Consider the following 20864-nt stretch of genomic DNA (forward strand, 5'->3'; position numbering starts at 1 on the left):
TGTTCCTGCAGCAAGACTCTGACTCACAGAACCGTCTCACCAGCCCCCATCAGCTCCTCTCTTCACAGGGAACCATGAACCATGGAGGTAAGGGGGAGGCGTATGGAGAGCAGTGTTGCTGGCCTTGAAGCTGGTCTGCCTCCCATTCTCTAGACCATGGATCCCGGATGTACTCCTGGCTGTGAAGACTCTGTGACACCCCCTTTTCTTACTGCTCTCCACCTCCTATGCCAGGCTTTCTTGAGCCAGATCCTCTAAAACACATGACATGGAAAGCGGTGTCTACTGGACAAGGCTCTTGAGTGCTATGGTTTAGATGTGGTCGTCCCCAAAGGGTTCGTAGTGTGAAGTTTGATCCCCAGTGTGACAATAATATGAGGTGGATGGAACCTGGTGGGAAGTTGTTAGATCACTGAGGGTGTGACCTCAGAGGCATTAGCAGAGATCTCCTTGAACTGTCTTTGGCTTCCTATCCTCCCATGTGATCACACACACACACACACACACACACACACACACAACTGTGATATTATCATCCATGAGGCCTTCACTAGATCTGAGCTAATGCTATTGCCATTCCCTTGAACTTCCAGAATTATGAGCTAAACACAGCTCCTTTTGTTTTTATGAAGCACCTAGCCTCGAGTATATTGGTATAGTAACAGAGAATAGACTAATAATGTAATAGATAGCCTCGCCTTTCCCCAGCTGGACCAGCCTCCAAACCTCTGCCTTCTCTCTCTGATCCTACCAGGCCTGCCTTCTGCAGCGCTTAAGGGGGCTGCATGATATGTCAACACAAGCCTGTGATGGAACAAGCAGGAAAGGGCTGTCCATCTGTGGGGCTAGCAGGGCAACAGAGACTTCTCTAATAGCTAGCTGATAAAGCCTAGCAAAGGAGAACTGAGGGCTGGAATACAAACTGCCCAGATTTGAGAAGCAGGCAAGGTGGGTAGAAACTCTCCCTTGGCTGCACTAAACAGTTCGATGTGTATGTGGTTGGCTCGGCTTCCCAAGCTGGGCTTTACACAAGATTTGACTTGCACCAAGATCTCTGTTGTTTGCTTTGTTTCTTTGATGTGAAATCCACTGAGTACTGACTAGGGTGGTGGCAGGAGGCCCTGGCACAGGCCACTCTGTTTGTGCTCTCTGCTGCACCACCATAGCACTCAGGGCTTTGCTGATTCTCCACGCCATTTTTGTTCTGACTCTCCATCTTTGCATGCGTGTGTATCCCTAATCTGGCAGGTCAGGTGGGATGCACCTCATACTCCCATAGCCCTCCACCCAATATCTTTGCTAACTCCCATGGTGGAATGAAAAGCTCTGCTGTATTAACTGCCACCACAGTTCCAGACGTCTGTCCTTTTTACTGTGCATGTTCTGGGCCTGATTCAGATCCTGGGCAAGTTTACTAAGAAAAGGAATACCCCTTCTCCCTAGCACACTGGCACTCCTGACTCCATACCTCAACATTCCCTGAAGCAGAAGGGATTGTGAGGAAATGAATGACAGCCTAGAACCACAAAGTATTTATTCATTCACCATTCATTCATTCATTCATTCATTCAATAACCATTACAATTCATTCAGTGGCCATTTACTAAAGACTCTTCACCAGCTGAGCACAAAATCACACAATAGCCCTGCCTTCAGCGAGCTTACGTTCTTGGTAGAAAGAGATGATAAACGAGTCATCAAGGGATGACGGAGAAAAATTGAGGGACAAAAAGGACACATAGAGCCAGTGTGGGAGTGGGGAGGCTGTTGTACTGTAGAGTGGTCAGGGAAAGCAGCCTTGGGAGGTGGCATCTGAGCACAGTGGAGGAGGCAGAGAGCCACGCAGGCTCCTAAGCAGAGGGAAAAGCCAGTGCAGAAGGTGTAGCCAGAGGGAGCCTGGTGTGTTCCAGACCCTGGGGAGGGGTGGGGTAAGCAAGGGAGGGAAGGAGGGGGAAGTGGACATGAGGTAACTGAGAATGTGGTCCTTCACTCCCAGGAGAGACACAGGACGTGAGCAGGAGCAGCAAGGACCAGGGAAGTGGGGTGCACTTGGAGAAGAGGGGTATACTGGGAGAAGAGGAACATTAGCCCCACACTTTTTGTTTGTTTGTTTGTTTTTTGGATTTGGTTTTTTTTTTTTTTCAAGACAGGGTTCCCCTGTATAGTCCTGGCTGTCCTAGAACTCACTGTGTAGACCAGGCTGGCCTCGAACTCAGAAATCTGCCTGCCTCTGCCTCCCAAGTGCTGGAATTAAAGGTGTGCACCTGGCTTACATTAGCCCCACCTTGAGCTGGGAAGATGATGGTACAATCCTAGCAGGAGACTCCATGACTTGCAGGAGATGTCAAGATTAGATCTGGGCTAATTTCTGGCATTAAAGGTCCCTTAGAAATCATTTCTAGATAGGGAAACTGAGTCCCAGAAGAAGGCCTGCCTACCTGTGCTCATACAGTAGATCACACTCACAGTACTGGGCCTGGTCCTGAATTTCTCAGTCCTAAGGGTAACTTTCTTTTGTTTGCCTGCAGAAGTAAGACTCAGCACCTGCTCTCCTCCCCTCTCCCACGTCCCATGCCTTTCAAACAGCCAAAGGACCAGGATGGAACCTGCTTCGGCCCTTCCTGCATGTGACCTGGGTGGCACTGCGTTTGAGGATTTGCCAGTGTCCCAGCTACTTGAGCCTGATAGGGGTCAGGGTCACCTCTAAGGAGCCTTCTGTTCTCTGAATCAGCAGGCTTGTGCTGAGGAGGAAGGGGGATTTTAGTCCCAGCCACTTGGTTCTCGGTATTTCCAGAGCTGAGAGCAGAGCTGGTACTGGCAAGAGCTGACAGGGTGGAACAGGAGCTGTGGGGAGGCAGGGCCCCCTGGGGAGCTCAGGTGCCAACACTGATGCCAGCCTGGGAATTCTGCAGACTCAGCCTCTGAGGACCCCACCCAGAGAGTGAGGTTTGTAGGTCTGGAGAAGCAAAGCAGTATGCAAACTCGGGCCACGCCTGGGGCAGCTGAGGGCCTCCTTAGGAACCCCAAACCCAGAACCTGCCCCCACTGCAGCTAATGAGCCTTGCAAGCTGGACCAGACTTGTGAGCGCACGCTGGGAGCTGGGGCTGTTCATAGCCCCACTTAAGGTGGGAGCTAGGAGGTTATCCTCTCTCCATTTCTTCAGCGTGTTAAGGGAGGGTTGCCCAGCCAATAATTCCAGCAGACCAGAGTCCTCTAAAAGGCAAAATCTTGCCTGTTGGCTCTAAGAAGTGTAAGGATTAGGGGCACCAGAGGGCATAGCACAGGGGCAAAAGCAGTACCCGGAACCTAGATGGGCAGGTTCTCTGCCCTTGCTTGGCCAACCGTCAGTGTATTCCTCTGCAGGAGCCAGGACCAAGAGCCTTGTTTTTGGCTGCTCCAGCTGGCTACTCTAGCCATAGAAATCAGTGTGTCCGCTGGACAGCTTCTAAAGCTGCCGTTACTTGTTCTCTAGGAAGTCATGAGTACCCTGGAGTCATCCAGAAGAGGGTCTTTTACTTTATTTGCATGCAGAATCTTCTGCCTCTAGAACTCTCCCATTTATGAATAATGACATCAAAGAGGAGTCAAGTAGACCAAACAGACTTCATTAGCCGTGGAGAGCAGAGAGAAAGGGGACAACATACATCTCTGGTTCTGCTGCCCTGTCTTCTGCTGATAAACCCTACTCTTATTCCGGCCAGAGCAAGCTTGAATTCAGCTCACACATTGGCTGGGTGGGCCTAAAGCACATCATCTGTCCTTCTCTAGGACTCAGTTTCTCCCTCTCTCTAACAGGACCAATGATCCCAGATGCTGCAGCCTGGAGGAAGGGGTCTTCTGTCATGAAGCCTGAGCAAGGCTTGGGTTCACCTGGGGACACAGAAGGCTGACACCAGGCGGGCTCCTTGGGAGAGGAAAATGTTCTTGGGGGAAGATCCTAGGGACCCCTCCCTGGAGCAGTCTTTGGCCCAGGTGGGCTTTCTACCACAAGGAATTCTACCTGATCTAAGGTGCGAGCCACCAGACCCCAGATCCCGACCTGGGCGGGGCATAGTGGAAGGGGCGTGGTTTGTGGGCGGAGCAGTATGGGCAGGGCTTTGCGGCTGCAAACTCCAGGAGCGGCTGCTCGGGTTACCTCCCCACGGCCTCCCCGCCCGGCCGGCTTAGTTTTCGTTTCCAAATTAACAATTGAAAACGCTGCGGCCTGAAAGGCGAGCAGCGGGCCAAGCGGAAAGTGTGAAGGTGCTGCGGCGTCACCGAGGCCGGGGACGGAGAGAGTGCATTCGACACCCCGACCGGCCACCGATCGCCCACCCACGAAGGCCGAAGGAGTCAGGGAATGGGGAAGGAACGACGGAGACTTGGCCTGATGCAGCCTTCTCAGTGCTGCTCTGGCCAGGGTCGCAGTACCCAGTGCTCAGGCTCGGGACGATGCCAGCCCCTGCGAGGACGAAAGGGGGGAAAGAAGAGAGCGCGCTAGGGCTAGGTTTCCACTCACAGGCTGAGTGCCCAGGCGGGGCAGCAGGTGCCAGGCAGCACCTCATAGCACCGTCCTTAAAGGCTCCTAGTGTCAGGGAGTTTCACGTGTGACCTCAAGCAAGTCATTTCAGCTTGCCAAGACTCGATGCCCTCATCTGGAAAATGGAGAGAAAGTAAGCACCTTCCAAACAGATAAAGAAGGCTGGCTCATAGAGAAACCTTTGTATAGCAGCTTGTTATCTGTGTTGGCAGTGATGTGGTAGTATTGGGTCATAGGTACCCCTCTTCCTCCCACCATAGCCAATTGACCTTCTTGGAGACCCAGGAAGCCAGGAAGGTCCTGGTAAGGGGCTCAAAGACTAGGTGAGTGGGAAAACCTAGGCTCCTCCTACAAAGAGGGGTAGTACCCAAGTGAATATCCTTCTTGCCCAGTGTATGAAGGGCAATATAGACTCCCTGTTCCCTGGCACCTAGGCACAGGGGATAACACTAGAGACAGGTTTTAGCCCTTCTACCCATGTAGTGCAAACTCTGTGAATACAGAAACTTCATCTTTTTCAAGGTCTCTCTCCAACATCCAGGACAAGACTGGTACAGTATAGGCTCCCAATGAATACCTACTAAGTGAATGGATAAATGAATGAATGCACAGACCTGGCAGGGTGTTATGACGAGTGTTCCCTCCCATCCAGAAACCCAGGGCAAGTGGCATGACGGGAGTGGGAGACATCGAGGGAGTCAGAGACAAGAGAGGCAGAATAAAGATAATCTGTCGCCTGCCCCCCACCCCCATTCCTGGCCAGCCTAGGTCTCAGCCTGGTCTCTAGTTGGTTCTTCACAACCTCCTAGGAGTCAGGCCTGGCTCACACCCAGTCTCCCTGGAGCCCAGTGTGAGTGGGTCCCATGTCAGTCCCACAGCCCCAATCCACTTCCCACACTAAGTTCTATGCTCTCTCCCATGCTTGGAAACCCTCTCCACCCCGAAGCATCCCTGCTCAACTTTGGGAAGGGGTACCCCTCCAGCCCCTTAGGGTTTCAAGCCCTAGCTGGGCACCCTCAGAAACCTTTGTCACTGTCTTCTCTGTCTGGTCTGTGCCATGTCCAGCTGTTCCTCCCTCTGCCTCACTCCACTGACATTCATCTTCTAAAGCAGCCCAGGCCGGTCCCTTCGTGACCACTAGGCTGGACCATGTGGATGCCGAAGGCTTGAATCCTGGTGACTTGGGACGTTGCCAGTCCTGTGAAGCCTGAGGATTCCGGAAAAATTTGTCTTGGGGTTCAGAAGCCTGGGCAGAGGGAGGGAGGGCCGATACCCAGACAGCTCTGACGCTGGCAGGGCAGGGGAAAGAGTTCAAATAGAGACCCACATATGGGAAGTCTAAATATTTAAAAGTTTAAATCAAGTTAACAAGCTGTTAAATAAAAAGAGTCCTGTTCTTCCTGGTGTGTCTGCCTTCATAACGACCTGGACAACCAAGGTTGGATTTCAATTCTGGGACTCTTGGGTCTTGTGCTAGAATATGGCAGGGTGGGACAGCCAAAGTCATACTCGTGACTTTGTGATCCTCAGCCCATGGTGTAGCCTCATTCTCTTCCCCCACTGGGCCTATCTTATCAGCCTCTGCTTTTGCTCACTGAGAATTAGCAGTCCCTGGTTAATCACCCTGATTACCTAGACGGAGAACCGCATGCAGGTTTCAAGACTGTATTCAGGGCTACTTAGGGAACGTGGACAGGGTCCTAGCCTCTACCCTAAACTCCACCCGCCCAGCCCCGCTTTGGTCTGCTATATATATGCGCCATGCTTCTGAGTCTGGGTCCTATTAGAGAACCAGGTTGACTGCTTCAAACGGACTGGAAAGCTCTAATCTAGGCCCACCCCTGTTGAAGGCAGCAGGGCGTAAAGGCTGGGGGACCACAGCAACACCACAGGCAAACCCAACCCAGGGCACACCCCAGCATTCATGCCTCGCAGCTAGACCTGGCCCTGGGAGCACATTTCTGATTGATAAGACCCCAGGACCGCCCGCCCGAACAAGAAGCCATCAACAGTGCACGGGGCAAGAGTGAGCTTGCACCTGAGACCTTGGTATGGACTTCAACTCTGATTGCCCAGCGCAGGGAGAGATGCAAGAGGCAGACCAGGCTCCAGAGAAGGGAGCCCTGGTATAAATAACAGTGGGGGGCCGGGATGTTTGGGCCCATCTCCCAGGCGACGGTTGTGTTTACTGCCCAGGGGTGGGGGGGCAACCCACACATTTGCCTCCCTGACTTGTAGCCAAATTTCTCCAGGAAGGGGTGGCCCAGGATTAGCCCCAAACACTTCAACTTTACACCCCAACCAAAGGATCGTCTGCTTGACATAGGCCCTTAGCCTCCCTGCCACTGCTGGCCTCCTCTAGCCTCAAATGCTGCAGAGTGCACCTCTATCCACCCCAAATACACAGCATTTCCCTACCCAAGGCCTACTTCTGCTCAAAGACTGGAAGGGTAGGGAGCATGAGAAGGACAGAGAGGGCCATGGGCAGAGATCTGGGTGTGTGCCAGTATCTAGCTGGGGCCACTGGGCACAGGGCAGAGACAAACTTCTCCCACGGCCCTAGCCAAGACAGGGGGAGGGCTGCAGCCCCCAGATTAGGAGTGTGCAAATCCCTTTCCCCAGCCCACAGTTCATCCCATGCCTGTCATGTGAGAGCATTAGATGGCCAAACCCATCATGGGGAGGGCTGGCAGGTGCCCTCTTGATCATGCACTGGCAGCCACACAGACCAAAGGAAAGACCATTAATGCAGGAGGGCAAGTGGGAAGGCCCTTCCCCATGGGACAGCAGCTGCATCAAGGCTGGGCTGAGCATGGGGTTGACGTTGAGTTCCAGCCAGCAGGTCAGCCCAGCCTAACACACACACACACACACACACACACACACAGAAAGAGAGAGAGAGAGAGACAAAGACAGAGAGACAGATAGAGATAGAAAGACAGAGAGAGAGACAGGACAGAGACAGAGACAGAGAGACAGACAGAGATAGAAAGACAGAGAGAGAGAGAGAGAGAGAGAGAGAGAGAGAGAGAGAGAGAGAGAGAGAGAGCTCTGCTCAGCTGTCTGATGGGTCCTGCCTGGGACAACAGCTAATTTGTACTGAAAACTGGGGCAGTGTGTCCATCACAGCTAAATACGTGGGCATGCACGCTTGCATGTGCTTGTGTGTGAAGGTCAGCCTCAGAGTCACACCCAGCTCTCTGCTGGGGTCTTCCCTGCCTGTCTCCTGCTCCCCTCCCTTCCAGTCTTTGAGCAGAAGTTGGTTTTGGTTAGGGAAATACTGGAGTACTTGGGGTGAATAGAGGTGTACTCTGCAGCATTTGGGGTAAGGGTGAGGGCAGGTCTAGAGAGGCCAGAGCCTCCAGAGCCATCTACCTCATCCGCCCAGTGAGGTCTCTCTCACTGGGGTCTAGGGCCCACTGATTGGACAAGGCCTGCAGGAAGCCTCAGGGTTCTGCCTCTGCATCGCTGGGATTATAAAATTGTACCGACACTGACTGGCTTTTTACCCATGTGCTGGGGATCAAACTTGGATCTTCATGTTTGGGTGGTACTCACTTTATTGACCAGGCTATCACTTCAGACAGACAGGCAGGCAGACAGACAGACAGACACACACACACACACACACTGTTTTTTTGCAGTGCTGAGAATCAAACACTGGACCCTGTGCATCCTAAGCAAACATTCTACCACTGAGCTACATTTCTCTCCCAGCCTCAGTCTGAAATGGTCTGAGTGACATTTCCTCCAGGAAGTACTACCATGAGAATTTCTGTCACAAGGATTCAGGGAGATTGTTTGAACACACAATAACTAAAGTCCACACTGGGCCAGGTGTGCTGTAAAGTACTCCGTGGACCAGCACATGGGAGAGGGCCTTCCCAGCACAATGGCTATGTTGGGTGGGTATGACAGCTCCAAGCTGTGGTCTGGGCTCAACTGCTGATTTACAGTTAGTCTCTGCAGAGTTCAGAGCCTAGGCCTCTTCATCAGTCGCATGGCAGGGTAGGGTGTTATGGGGGAAGAGGGCTTATGAGACTGGTGACTTCTAAACCCTGTTGAGCTGTCGGGCAGGAGGGGAAAGAAGAGCTGGGCTCTGACTCTTTCTCCAGACCTCCATCATTGTCTCCATCAGTCCTTGCATGTTCTCATGGGGCTGTTCAGGATCACTACTCTGGGGACACCCACAGACCCCAGTCGCAACCCTCTGGCCCTTTCCATCCAGCCTCTGGACCTGTTTTCACTCTCCCCGCTCCCAAGCACACCCCAGCTCTGCTGCCCCTCCCAGGGCAGTTTGCATACATGCCTGGAGTTTTCCCTACAGGCAAAGTTCTCAGGGCTGCAGGCCAGGTTGGAACAGCCAGGCCCAGGGCAGAGTTAGGAGGGGCTGTGGAAGGGTGCTCTGGGATATGGGTCTCGGGGTACGAAGCAGAAGAACAGGCAGATTGGAGGTGGCATCCTGGGGTTCCTTTCAGAGTCCTTCCTCCATCAAGGTCCTGCCCAGTCCCAGAATGACATTTCTAACAGAAACCTGCTGTCATGCCTACACTCAGTCCCTTCCATTTCTGTCTCCAGGAAGTCACTGCTGCCCAGCCAGCTTGGGTTGGGACTATACTTGACTCTGCTGGGATCCCACAGAATCTGCAGTACGAAAAGACTTATCATGCAGTGTAGAAGCCTGTCCACATGCCCCTGGGGAACAGGGCTTGGGTCCTGACTCACTGCCCTGTCCTAAGCTTCTGGCTTAGGGAACACCTCAGGGACTGCCAGTGAGGCTTCCTGAGAGCAGAAGAACAAAGGGTGAGGAGTGAGTCCCGCCACATAGTAGGACCACGAGGTGGGAGCAGTATCTTGAGCCTGGTGGTTGAAGTGCTGTTTAGGACGGTCTCCCTGAGCAACAGGTGCCGAGGGTGGAGAAGGTCCACAAGGCTGCAGCCTCCAAAGCTGGATGGACTTCAGAGTTTGGGTCCTGGCCCAGCATACAACTTAACTAACTTGGGCCTCAGCCTCAGCGGAAAAACGGGCCCACTGGCAGGATCCACATCGCAGGGCTGTGGAGAAGCAAGTTCCCAAAGCAGCGTCTGTCTGGCTTTTGGTAAGCACTCAATAAACACTCGCTATTATTATCTTTACTGTTACTGAGAGCTGGAAAAGGGGGAGGAGCCTCGGGAAGGGAGGTGGGGCTGGTCACCACCCAGCAGGCATGCTTCCCTTCCCACTGCAAGCCTGGCCTGCAGCAGCCATGCCATGCGCAAGGCTCCTACCCAGACACAGCACAGGCTCCCTGCACACTCGGACTCTCTAGACACTGTCTGGACTGAATCTAGAAAACTCTCATTCTCCAGACACTCCTTCCTGCCACTTCCTCTTGTCAATGGCAAGGGCTCATGCTTAGCCAGCAAGTCCCAGCGCCCGTTCTGAACATCGGGCACAGGGACTTACCTACCTTATAGGGATCTTGGTGCAGATTTGTGAAGTGCTATGTGGAAGCCAGTTAGCACAATTTCCGCTACAGGTCGGGTGAAGATCTTGTTACTAAATACGGGCTCTGAGTGTTCTTAGGATCTCTGAGCTTTGGTCCAGGGCTTCCCAAGAAAGGAATTGCCACACTGACTAACCTGTTTCTACAGGGCCAATCTGGTCCTCCATGGCTGAATCTTACAGCTTGAACGAGAGAGAGAGAGAGAGAGAGAGAGAGAGAGAGAGAGAGAGAGAGAGAGAGATCAAGGCTCCAAGGCTCCAGGGAAAGATAAAAATAAGAAAACCAGCATACTGCTCTGTTCTTCAGAACACTTCCTAATTCACCAAAACTTCAACCAGCAGACCGCCTGGGAGGTGGGCAGGATAAAGCTGGAGTTCCAGGTGGGAAGACACTCAGTGAGGTTGGACCTGCCTGTGTCACACAGGGAGCAAAGGCAGGAACAGTTCCCAGCTTGGAAACTCCTGGTCCAGTGTTCTTGATTTGGGCTAGCCCAGCCCCTCAGGCCAGTCTTGGGAAACAGTCCAGGGTGTGTGTGGGGGGGGGGCGGGGAAGACAGGACCTGGGGCTCCTCTGTCCCCAATAATCCTTCCAACTGCCAGGTCTCTTCCAACTCCTCCAGCCCTATTGGTCGGGAGCCAGGACAGCACCCCCAACCTCCCTACCCCCCCACCCGTACCACCCCCCACCACCCTGCTCTTGGGGATTTCATGTTTTGGTTGAATTTCCAAAGGTACTTTAGGGACTGCATAAGGTTTTCAACTCTTTATTTTGCCAAAGTAAGGACATTTAAAACTCCCCACCTTATCACTTCATAAAAGAAAGCACATAATCTAAGACTTTATGACAGTCTTCGAAATGGACTGCATTTAGCTTAAAGAAAAAGTCACCACAATGTCCTTATTTTCCTCAGTTTTTTCCCTTGGCCACTGAAATCACCCCTGGGCTCTCTGTTTATGCATTCAAGAAGCACTTGGAGCTTGAAAGTCTCACATATGTGGGTTCAAATCCTGGCTCTGCTACAGACTGGCCACATGACTTGGTTTGCCTCCTTGTCTTGTCAGCAGAATGGGAACAATAGCAATGCCAGCCACAGGGACAGAAGAACTAGGCAGCTGTGTGCGGAGAAGTTGATCAGGAGGCGAGGAGGATTCCTTCCCCCATCTGCACCACCTACAACTCCCACAGGCCAAAGGAGAGGGGCTCCCTGCATGGCTCAGTGACCAAGGACTCTGTAGAACCTGTTGCAAAGGGACCAGGAAAGCCCACCTCAAAATCTTCACCCCAGCTATTCCTGCATCAGAGCTCTGCACTCAGGACATAGGCAGAGAGAGCTTCCAGCACTCAGAGAGCCAAGGAGTCCTTTCTCCATTTCTCTCCAGCAGGTAAAACCCTTCTCTTCTTAAAACCTAGCCGCCGCCACTCTCTCATGCCCAGATAGGAACTTTCCCAAATGTGAGCCAGGCACAGTGCTCACCCTTCCCTACCCAGGTCTGTCTGACGGGTCATTGAGAAAGAACCAAGAATAATACATAGGGCAGAAGGTAAAGTTCTGGGACACAGCAGCATCTCCAGTAGAGCCTGAAGTGGGCAGAGTGCTTCAGAGAAGAGCTGATGTTCAAACAGGGCTTTGGAGGATCAATAGGAGTTGGTGGCACAGCAGTGGGTGCAAGAGGGAAGTATGTGACCAGCCTAAGGAAAAATACACAGAGCACTTAACAGCACATTGTGGGTCATCTCCAAGAGGAGGCACAAAGGGTGTCTGTAGGAAGAGCTTCCTGGGGTCTGGAGGTGGGAAAGCAACTGGATCCGGGAAGGAAGGCAGACTTTGGAGAGATAGGGTGGGGTGTTCGTTATCTGGGTTGAGATATAAAATCAGAGATAAAGTCTTTTTTTTTTTTTGGTTTGGATTTGGTTTTTTCGAGACAGGGTTTCTCTGTGTAGCCCTGGCTGTCCTGGAACTCACTCTGTAGACCAGGCTGGCCTCGAACTCAGAAATCTGCCTGCCTCTGCCTCCCAGAGTGCTGGGATCACAGGCGTGCACCACCACCGCCCAGCTCCAGAGATAAAATCTTGAAAGGGAAACTTTCCTCAAAAGGATCACAGAACATCACAGGATCGTGAGCCCACCATGAAACTGTGAGGAGAGGAAGGGGCCGAAGACAAAGCCCAGAATTTAAGGACAGGAAGAAGAGGCACAGGGAAAAGGCAGGGGGCTTGAGCCTCCCCTGCCTGACAGGAGGGTGCTCGTGGCAGGGTGCTTGCCTAGCAGCACAGGGCCTGGCTTCAATCTGCTGCATCCTAGGGGACAAGTAGGCAGGATAGCCCTGCAAACTCAGACACCTGCTAAGGCAGAGCACGGCAGCCAGCCTAGCGCACGGCTCTAGGAGTCTTGTTCTGGGCTCAACGCTGCTTCTGAATGCCTCTTCTTCCAGTGTTAGCCGTGTTGATGTTAGGCAAGACATTTAACTACTTTTTGTGGGTTTGCTTGTTTGTTCATTTTTAGACAGGGTCTCACTGTGTAGCTGTCCTAGAACTCACAATGTAGACCAGGCTGGCCTTGAACTCACAAAGATCTGCCTACTTATGCTTCCCGGGTGCTGGAATCAAAGGTGTGAACCACCATGCCTAACAGTTATATAACGTCTTTATGCCTCAATCTCTTTCTCTCTCCTCTTCTCTCTCTCCCTATCCCCCCCTCCCCGTGTGTGTGTGTGTGTGTGTGTGTGTGTGTGTGTGTGTGTAGTGAGGGATACATCTCTGTAATAGAGTGCCTGCCTAGCATGCACAGGCCCTGGGTTAGATCTCTAGCACCACTACAAAAAACTCCCAAATGTGGTAATGCCAGTGTTTGAGATAAGAATGGTATGGAATGTAGGGTTGGTCTAGGTCAGTTAGAAAAACCCTGTACACACACACACACATACACACACACACACACACACATACACATACACACACACATACACATACACACACACATACACACATACACACACACATACACACACACACACATACACACATACACACACATACACACATACACACACATACATACATACACACACACACACACACACACCAAAAATAAAAGAGAGCCCGAAGGAGTTGCTGACACGCCCCCTCAGCCTAATTCTATCCCCAGGCTATGCGCCTTCCTAACTCCCTTCTGCTGGACCAAGGGTCCCTCTTTCCTTCCCATCCATCACACAATGGCTAAATGCATTCAAGGGCTGGCCCTTCCCTGGGGATATGTGGCACACAACATAACATCTATCTGTTGAGCTTTGTCCTAGGCCATCAGATCCTGTCTCCTGACTCAGTTTCCTCATCTGCCCAAGTTTGGAGGCCTCTGGAGCTCTGAAGTCTCTGCTCTGACTCTCTGCAGCAAGGAGGGACTAGACCCAGAAGCTGTGCAGGCAGGGTCTCACCCACCGCATCCCTGAAGGAGGATCCTCCCTGGGGCTCAGGATCCTGACTGCACCTGGGTGAGGGTTGTCCCTTCTGCAGAGGGTGGCAGTCAGGCCCAGATGGGCCAGAAGCGCCTGGATTGTGCTGACAAAGCCGCTCTTCCTTGCCCTCCTTCTTTCCACAACCCCTAGAGACAGCCAAGCCCAGCAAAAAATAAGCCCAAAGGCAGAGACTTGGACACTCCGAGGAGGGACTGCAGGGAAGGAGGGGTAAGGGAGCCGCTGTAGAGAGCCCTTCCCTCACTCCAGAGCCAGCACATCCTGCTTATTTCCTTTCCAACCTTGGGCTCAGAGGAAGCACAGATCTCCCCTCTGCCCTCCATGCTGAGGAGCGGTGCCATTCCTCTGCCCGATGGGGATGGTTAGAGTCAGTCACATTCAGCTCTGTTAGACAGGCCTTCCCACATTTTGGAAAGAGTATCCCACAGAATCCTTCTCCAGCTCTTGGCTATTTGACAGTCCCTCTTGGTATCCGACCTCCATCCCTTTGGTTTCTGTGAGAACCGAACTTTATCATCTCTAGCAAGCTTGCTCCTGGACCACCAGCCTGGACAAGGGTCTGAGGAGTCACATGATTTCCCTGCAGCTCCTAGGCCAGAGACCCCACCCCACCCTCCCTCCACTTGCAGTCCTCCATGGAGGAAGGACAAGGGAAGAGTGGCTGCTCTCTGCTCTCTCTGCCCGCCTCCCTCAGGCGCTGCCCACGGAAATCTTAGCCCAATTAGTCTGCTGCCTGGGGCTGCCCCCTGCTCCTCACCCCCAGGTGCCAAGCTCCAGGGCACACAGATCCTGCCTTGGGGACAGAGTTACCCAGTCTGCCTGGAGTCCTGATGGGTTCCATCAAGCCTCAGAGGCCGGAGCATGCCCTCCCCCCAGCCCCAGGGAACATCCTTGGGACTGGCAGCCTCCTGGGTAGCCTTCTAACTGTTTCCGTGTCTTCTGAAGGGTCCCTAGCAGAAGGCTCTACAAGATTTCCCTCTCCTATTCCAACTCTTGCGTCAGCAACACCTCTCTCCACGGGCATAGCCCTGCGTTTGCAATCCCGAGCAAGTGGGGTTCCCTTCCTTGCTAGGCCCATCTGGCAGAAGAGGACACTGAGGCTGAGGATTAGGGTGCAGTGTGAATGGGCATCTTCCCTGGTTTGTTCCAGAGACCACGGGTACTGGGTTACCTCTCTGTGTCAGCTGTCTGGGGGAGGGGGGGTAGTAGTGGGGATAGGGTAGGGCTGGGGATGACAACAACATGAACTATGAAACCCAAACCACAACCCCACAATGGCACCTTGATGCAGAGACAGGCACACTCACACACACACACACACACACACACACACACACACACACACACACACAGAACCAGGGCCCAGGGGACTTGAGAGCAGTGTTCTTGTGTTCTTAGAGACTGGACAGCCTCCCGGACACCCCCTCCCCCTTCTGCTCCCCGCAGGCAAGGCTCTGGTTCTCCAAGCCTGGCAAAGCTGTGCTGGATGATGTCATTTGTGACACAATGGAAGAAACAAATCCATGAGCGGCCCAGAGACTCAGGTTAGTGACTCCAGGCACTAGCTGTGTGACATCCCCTACCCAGTGTGAAGTGAAGCCTGTCCCCTGACACCCTGACACCGTGGCTGGGAGGCCTAAGGGAGAAGATGCAAGGGAGCCGTTTGGAGGGAGGCGCTGACTCTGCCTGAGGCAGAATGTGAGCCTAGAAGTTTGACGCTAGCCTGCGAGATTCCTTCTAAAAGAGAAAAAAGTTCAGATGGGCTTGGAGGATGCTCCACAGAAGGCCACAGAGACATAGTGTCAGGCTCCTGGCAGACACCCAGGTGACTTAGGCAATACCGCCCCCACTGCCCTGCTGAGCCCAGGACCCTGTCAGACCTCCCATCAGGACACCGACTTATGAGCAACCAGCTTCTCTCCTGCCCCAGCTCTGTCACCTGGAGGTAGCTGTGATTTCCGTTGTTCAGATTAGACAGCCAGAACTCAGAGAGACTAGGCGACTTTCGTTCGCATCAGCTAAGAGCAGCTGCAGAAACAAACTCCATCTGCAAGCCCAAGTCCACACTCTTAGGTCCCCGTGGAACTAGCTCTGCGGAAATAGAAAGCCTCCCCGTCTCCCTCCCAGGCCTCAGCTGTCACGGCAGAGTGGAGAGAGTTCCCCACGGGGTTCCTTTGGGGCAGGCCTCAGAGCCTCCACCCCCTATCCCTGGGCCACTTCAGTGACTCTGATGGTGCCTACAACTTAAAATTAATCACCCACTCCAAGGGCTGCCTCCAGCCCAAGAATAATCGCCTCCTAAAGCACGCCTGGTTCCAACGCCGTGTGGCTATGGGCTTCTTCGGTGGCAGGGGTTTATAGACAGACATCCAGGGAGAAGGAGAAATGTGCTAAGATCTGGAGCGGGACAGACACGCAGTGGCCTGACTCAGAAGCAGGGAGCGGCAGGTGACAGGGGAAGCGAAAGGACAAAGAAGCCATCGAAGAATTGACATCTTCACTTTCCCACTCCTTATAAAGGAAAAACAGAAGCACAAAAGTGCCCCGGGTCACACACTCCAAGTCCTTCCCAGTCACGGAGTGAAGGTGTTGGAGCATCAGGTTTCTGCAGTGCTGTCTGGGAGGCTGAGTGTCACCTTGGAGGAGAATGTGTCCCGTTTGTTCTATGCCTGATAGACCCAGCCGCATACAGCAGGATTGGGCAAAGGGGCTCAGGGGGTGCTATGCGGGGAGCCTAAGCCAGCAAAATGTATCAGAGTCCGCGGGCTGCTCATAAGGTAGCCTGAACCCTGGGAAAGGCTGAAACTGCCTTAAGGGAGGACTCTCCTCTGATCTGATGTGACCTAGTCTATGAAGCTAGCGAGAAGGTGGAGCACCACTTCCTTCTCCAGGATGCTAACACACACACACACACACACACACACACTCACACTCACACACACACACGTGCATGGGTGACATCTGTGGGTACCTGTGTCAGGGCTGTGGTGGGTACAGCATGCGGCAGGGCTATTCTCTGCAACGAACGCTTGACTGCCCCCAGAAACAGCAGAAGTTTCCACCCAATTCTATAAAATCTTATCACCACCGCCTGGCTGCAGGTGTGCTGGCTGCTGGGGACACAGATGCTCTGGGGGGGTCTGGGGCCTGGCCCAGCTAAGGTCAGTGGATGGCAGACAACTCTTGGTTGAGGCTCTTCCTTGTGAACCGAATGACCTTTCCTGGGTTTCCTCTTCCTCAACTGTCAGCTGAGGAGGGTAACAGGGCCTGCCTCACCAGGCTAGGAAGGGTGTGTGCCTGCCCAAAGCCAGAAATCTCAGATTGAAATCCGCGGGCCACTCCAGGTGGCCTCAGTGAGCAGAGGGAATGGTTCTGGACAGGGAGTCTGGACTCGAGGTCTGGCCCTCAGTTTCTGCTACCAATTTGTCACATGACTTTGGTCTCCAGAGCCTTAGTTTTCTCAGAGTCAGGAGGGGGCTGTCAGAATGTGAGAACTGACCTGGTCTGGTCCGGGTGTCCTGCACTGGGATAACTTCTAGGCTCTGTCTCACAAGCTTGGGGTAGGAGGTTGGGGTCGGGGGACTCCAAGGTTAGGAGTGCACAGGCCCGGAGAGCTGTGGCTACCCTCCTTCTCGTCCCATTCCCACAGTTTCTGACCCCAGGGAAAAGGCTGAGGGAGGATGTTTACAGAGCCTTAAACCTTCACTTGGAGAAGTTTGCTGGGGGCTGGGAGCAAGGCTTGAGTGGGGAGAACTTGACAGTGGCCAGGGAAGCCAGTGGGCATGGGGGAGGGGCGTGCTCCGGCAGCCCCTTCCACACCTGGGACCCCAGAGGTGCTGGTGCGGTCTGAGGGGAGGGACTCAGTAATGAGGACTTGGTAAAGTGCTGAGAACAAGGCTTGGGATGGGGGTTGGGGGGTAGGGTGGGGTGGGGGAGTTTTGGGGTGGGGGCAGGAGAAATACATGCCAGGGGTACTGGGGTGAAGGGGCAACGTGGTAGGACTAAGGGCCTAGAGAGAGAGAGAGAGAGCCCAGAAGGGTCCAGTGACTTCATTCTGGTCTTTACAAGGAGAAGACAGGACAGGCTGCGGTCATTTCCCAGAGGCATAGCTGAAGGCAAGAGAGGCTCAATCCTCCACCTCTAGGGGTCCTGGAAGGTGAGGGTCCTGGGAGACCAGATGACGCGTGAGGGAAGTATCTCAGCATCTTCCTTCCCAAATCCCTTCTCCTAGGCTCTTCTGTGGGACCCCACCCTTGGCCTGGGACTCTGAAAACAGGTCCTAACTGGGACTCATAACTGGTGCCCCGTGCATGGGGGAGGGGGGAGCTAGAAATGCTACTCTAAACACTTCCTGGCAAGACCCTACTTCAAGACCCTGAGAAAGTCCATATCTGGAATTCAGAGAACAGGAGAGACCTCTGTGTAGGCTCCCTCCCTCCCCCACCCACTTCCAATGCGAACACCCATTCTTATTCCTCTCACCCAGACAACTGTTCAGTCAGCTCTTTCCCACCCGTTAGCCCATCCATGAAGAAATCCCAAAATAGGGGATTTCTGCCCACTCTACTGACCTACAGATCTAATGCTCAGAGAGGTTTTCAGCTAACACAGCGTCACACAGCACTCAACAGGAAGGGGCTCCTGCCACCTCAGTCTCCTTGACCTCCAAGATCTATCCACGGCCAGTTCCCTGAGAAACCTAAACACGCAGACACTGTCACACCATGTTTCTTCCCCTTGGGCTCCAATTAATGCTTCCTCCCTGAGCTTCTGGAGACAAGTGTCCAGGACACGGGTGCCCCTAGCCAGGGCATTCCTGGCACCCGGAAAGAGCCGGATGTGGGGCAAAGGTGTCATCCGATTTAGCTCCTGGGAGGAAGGGGAGGCCCCTCTAAAGGAGCTACAGTAGTGGTTGGTCTGGGTTAGGCTGCTTCCATCTCCGCTTGACCGTCCCTGCCCGAGGCCAAGGAACCAAGTGAGGAGCCCAGCCAGGCCTTGGAAAAGTCACCTCTGGGGAGGAGCCTGTGGAAAGCACAGCTGTGCCCCGTGTCTTAGCCCCCTTGGGCACATAAGGGGCCTGCCATGCAACTCATACACACACACACAGTTTTTCTTTGCTTTTTCCTTTCCTTTTGTTCTGATGATGGCATCCAGGGCTCCGTCAGTCAGATGCACCTCTAGCTCTGGTGCATTGACTTTTCAACGGACACTGGAGCCCCTAACCCACCAGCACTGAACTATATCACTCCACTGACAGCTACACCTGACAGGAGTCCAGCCAGGACTTTTTGGGTGCACTGAGATGTGGGTTGCTCCTGATTATTCACTGGGATCCGAAGCCTGACCTTACACCCTGCAAAGTCTTAACCTGAGGGGTCTCAGCACAAAGCCACAGGGGTCTCAGCACAAAGCCACAGTGGCCACCTCTAGGTACTTAAGAGTGGGTCGGTCCATAGAAAGTTTCCTTACTCTGTTCTTCCTGGTACCACCTTCCTCTCCCCCTGAGATTCTGTGCCCCTCGCCTCCCATGTTCTCTTGGAGCAGAAGCAAGAGAGTATACTTATGTGGGCAAGCAGAAAGACACAGGCGGGAAAAGCCAGACAGAGGGGTGGCCAGGCAGGTGAACAGGCAGGTAGCTAGGCAGATGGACACACAGGCATCAAAATAAGAGGATAGGCCCACAAGGCATGGAGACAGACAGGTGGACAAGCTGTCATGCACAAAGGGAAACTCAAGTCTAGCACAGGGACAGATTGTCACGTGACTCAGGTAGACAAAGTGGGCTGCCCCAGAGACCCTGAAGCGGGCAGTGGGAAGGGCAGCTCATTGTCTCTCCCAGGTACTTCTCTGCATCTCAGCACCGGGCCCAGCCCATTAACCGATATGGCCTGGGCCTCTCATGTTCCTGGCCCGGCCAGGCCTTCCCCCAAGACTGCCTTCTGAGCTGCCAAAATTCACTCTCTACATCCAAGAGGGGTCAGTGTTTTGAAAGTTGTAGGAGCCTGCTGAGGGGAGGAGGGGCCCCAGCGGCATTGTTTCCAAACATACCCCTCTCTTCTTTCTTTTTCCCCATGCCCAGAGCCAGGCCTAGTACAGCTAGCCAGCAAGGCAGCAGAGCTGGGCCCAGCCTTCAGGGCACGGCAGGACAGGGCAGACAGCTGCCTCGGCTGCTACTTCGAAGTTGAGGGTGCAGTGCAAGACTAAAGAAGACTCAGATAAAGCTGGAAACAGCACACAGGCCTGTGAGGGCTGTAGGAACCCTAGACACCTAGACAATCAGGGGCCAGCCCGGAGCTGGGTACAGCCTGTTTCTGAAGAGAAAAATCTCCAAGGGGATCAGGTGGGAGCACAACATAGCTACAGAAGCTGAGGGGAGAGAAAAAAAATGTAGGGGCTAGGGTCTTTTGTGTCTGGGACACAGGGACGGTGGGGTGAACAAAAGAAAAGGAGAACCCTACTTTGGAGGCTTCGGACTTGGTAAAGCAGAGATGAATAAGAATCTGAATGCCAGACCAGAGCAATGGGGCTCTGCGACCAGGATGAAAGTTAAGGAGAGCAGGCAGAAGAGATTGGACACGAGGGCAACAGGGGTCAAGGCTGGGAGATCAGGGCTTAGGTCAGGCTGGAAGACCGAAAAGGGGGCTCGGGTCCAAGAAGGAGGACTGAGGGTCTGCCCGGGGGCAGGAGGGTAGAGAGGTGGAGCCAGCACCGGTGGTGGTCCCCAAGGAGTCTGGCTCACACGGGGTCAGCGCCAGGGCACGCGAAGGGGCGCGAGGGTCCCCAACTCACATGAAGACGTGGTAGACGAAGGCCCACCCGCGGGGCCGCTCCAGCACGTTGTAGACCCAGTTCTGCAGGCGGCGGTAGCGCTTCTGCGCGGCGGAGGAGCGCTGGCCGCAGGCGGAGCCCGAGCCGGAGCCCGGCCCAGGGAGGGGCGCGCCCGGCGGCAGGGGGCTGCCCAGAAGGCCGAGGCGACGTGGAGAGCCGCCCCCGCCCGCCTCGCCCTGTTCACTCTGCACGGCCGTGAGCGCCACCAACTCCGCTCGGGGGGCGTCCCCGGGCGGGGGGCCCAGGCCGAGGCGGCGCGGGGGGGCCTCGGCCATGGGCGGCGCCGGGCGGGGGGCCGGGGCGTTGCGGGGCGGGGGCGCTCTCGGGCAGCTCAGAGTCGCATGGCTTGAACCCCGGGCCGGCGAGGCGACCCTGGGCGCATATGCAGGCGGCGGGGGCTAGGGACCAAGCCGGATCCGCGCAGGGTCCGGAGGCGGTCGCTCGGAGCCTCGGGACCGCGGGAGCCCGTACTGACCGCCCGCTTCCCCGGCGACTGGGGCGGCTCTTTCCGACTCCAACTCTCTTATTACGCGCTCCATGCCGCTCGCCTTTCCACCTGCC

The 20864-nt window shown here is 54.2% G+C and overlaps 1 protein-coding gene across 1 annotated transcript in view; it reads right to left on the reverse strand.

Moving 5' to 3' along the window:
• Kcnq4 (potassium voltage-gated channel subfamily Q member 4) overlaps positions 1–20864 on the reverse strand; it is a 50985-nt gene extending 30121 nt beyond the window's left edge. The window contains exon 1 of the mRNA XM_052177231.1: positions 20265–20864. Within this exon, the coding sequence (XP_052033191.1) occupies positions 20265–20578 (314 nt within the window). The 5' untranslated portion in view covers positions 20579–20864. The remainder of the gene's footprint in view (positions 1–20264) is intronic.

Source organism: Apodemus sylvaticus, chromosome 3, assembly GCF_947179515.1.
Source record: "Apodemus sylvaticus chromosome 3, mApoSyl1.1, whole genome shotgun sequence".
NCBI lineage: Eukaryota > Metazoa > Chordata > Mammalia > Rodentia > Muridae > Apodemus > Apodemus sylvaticus.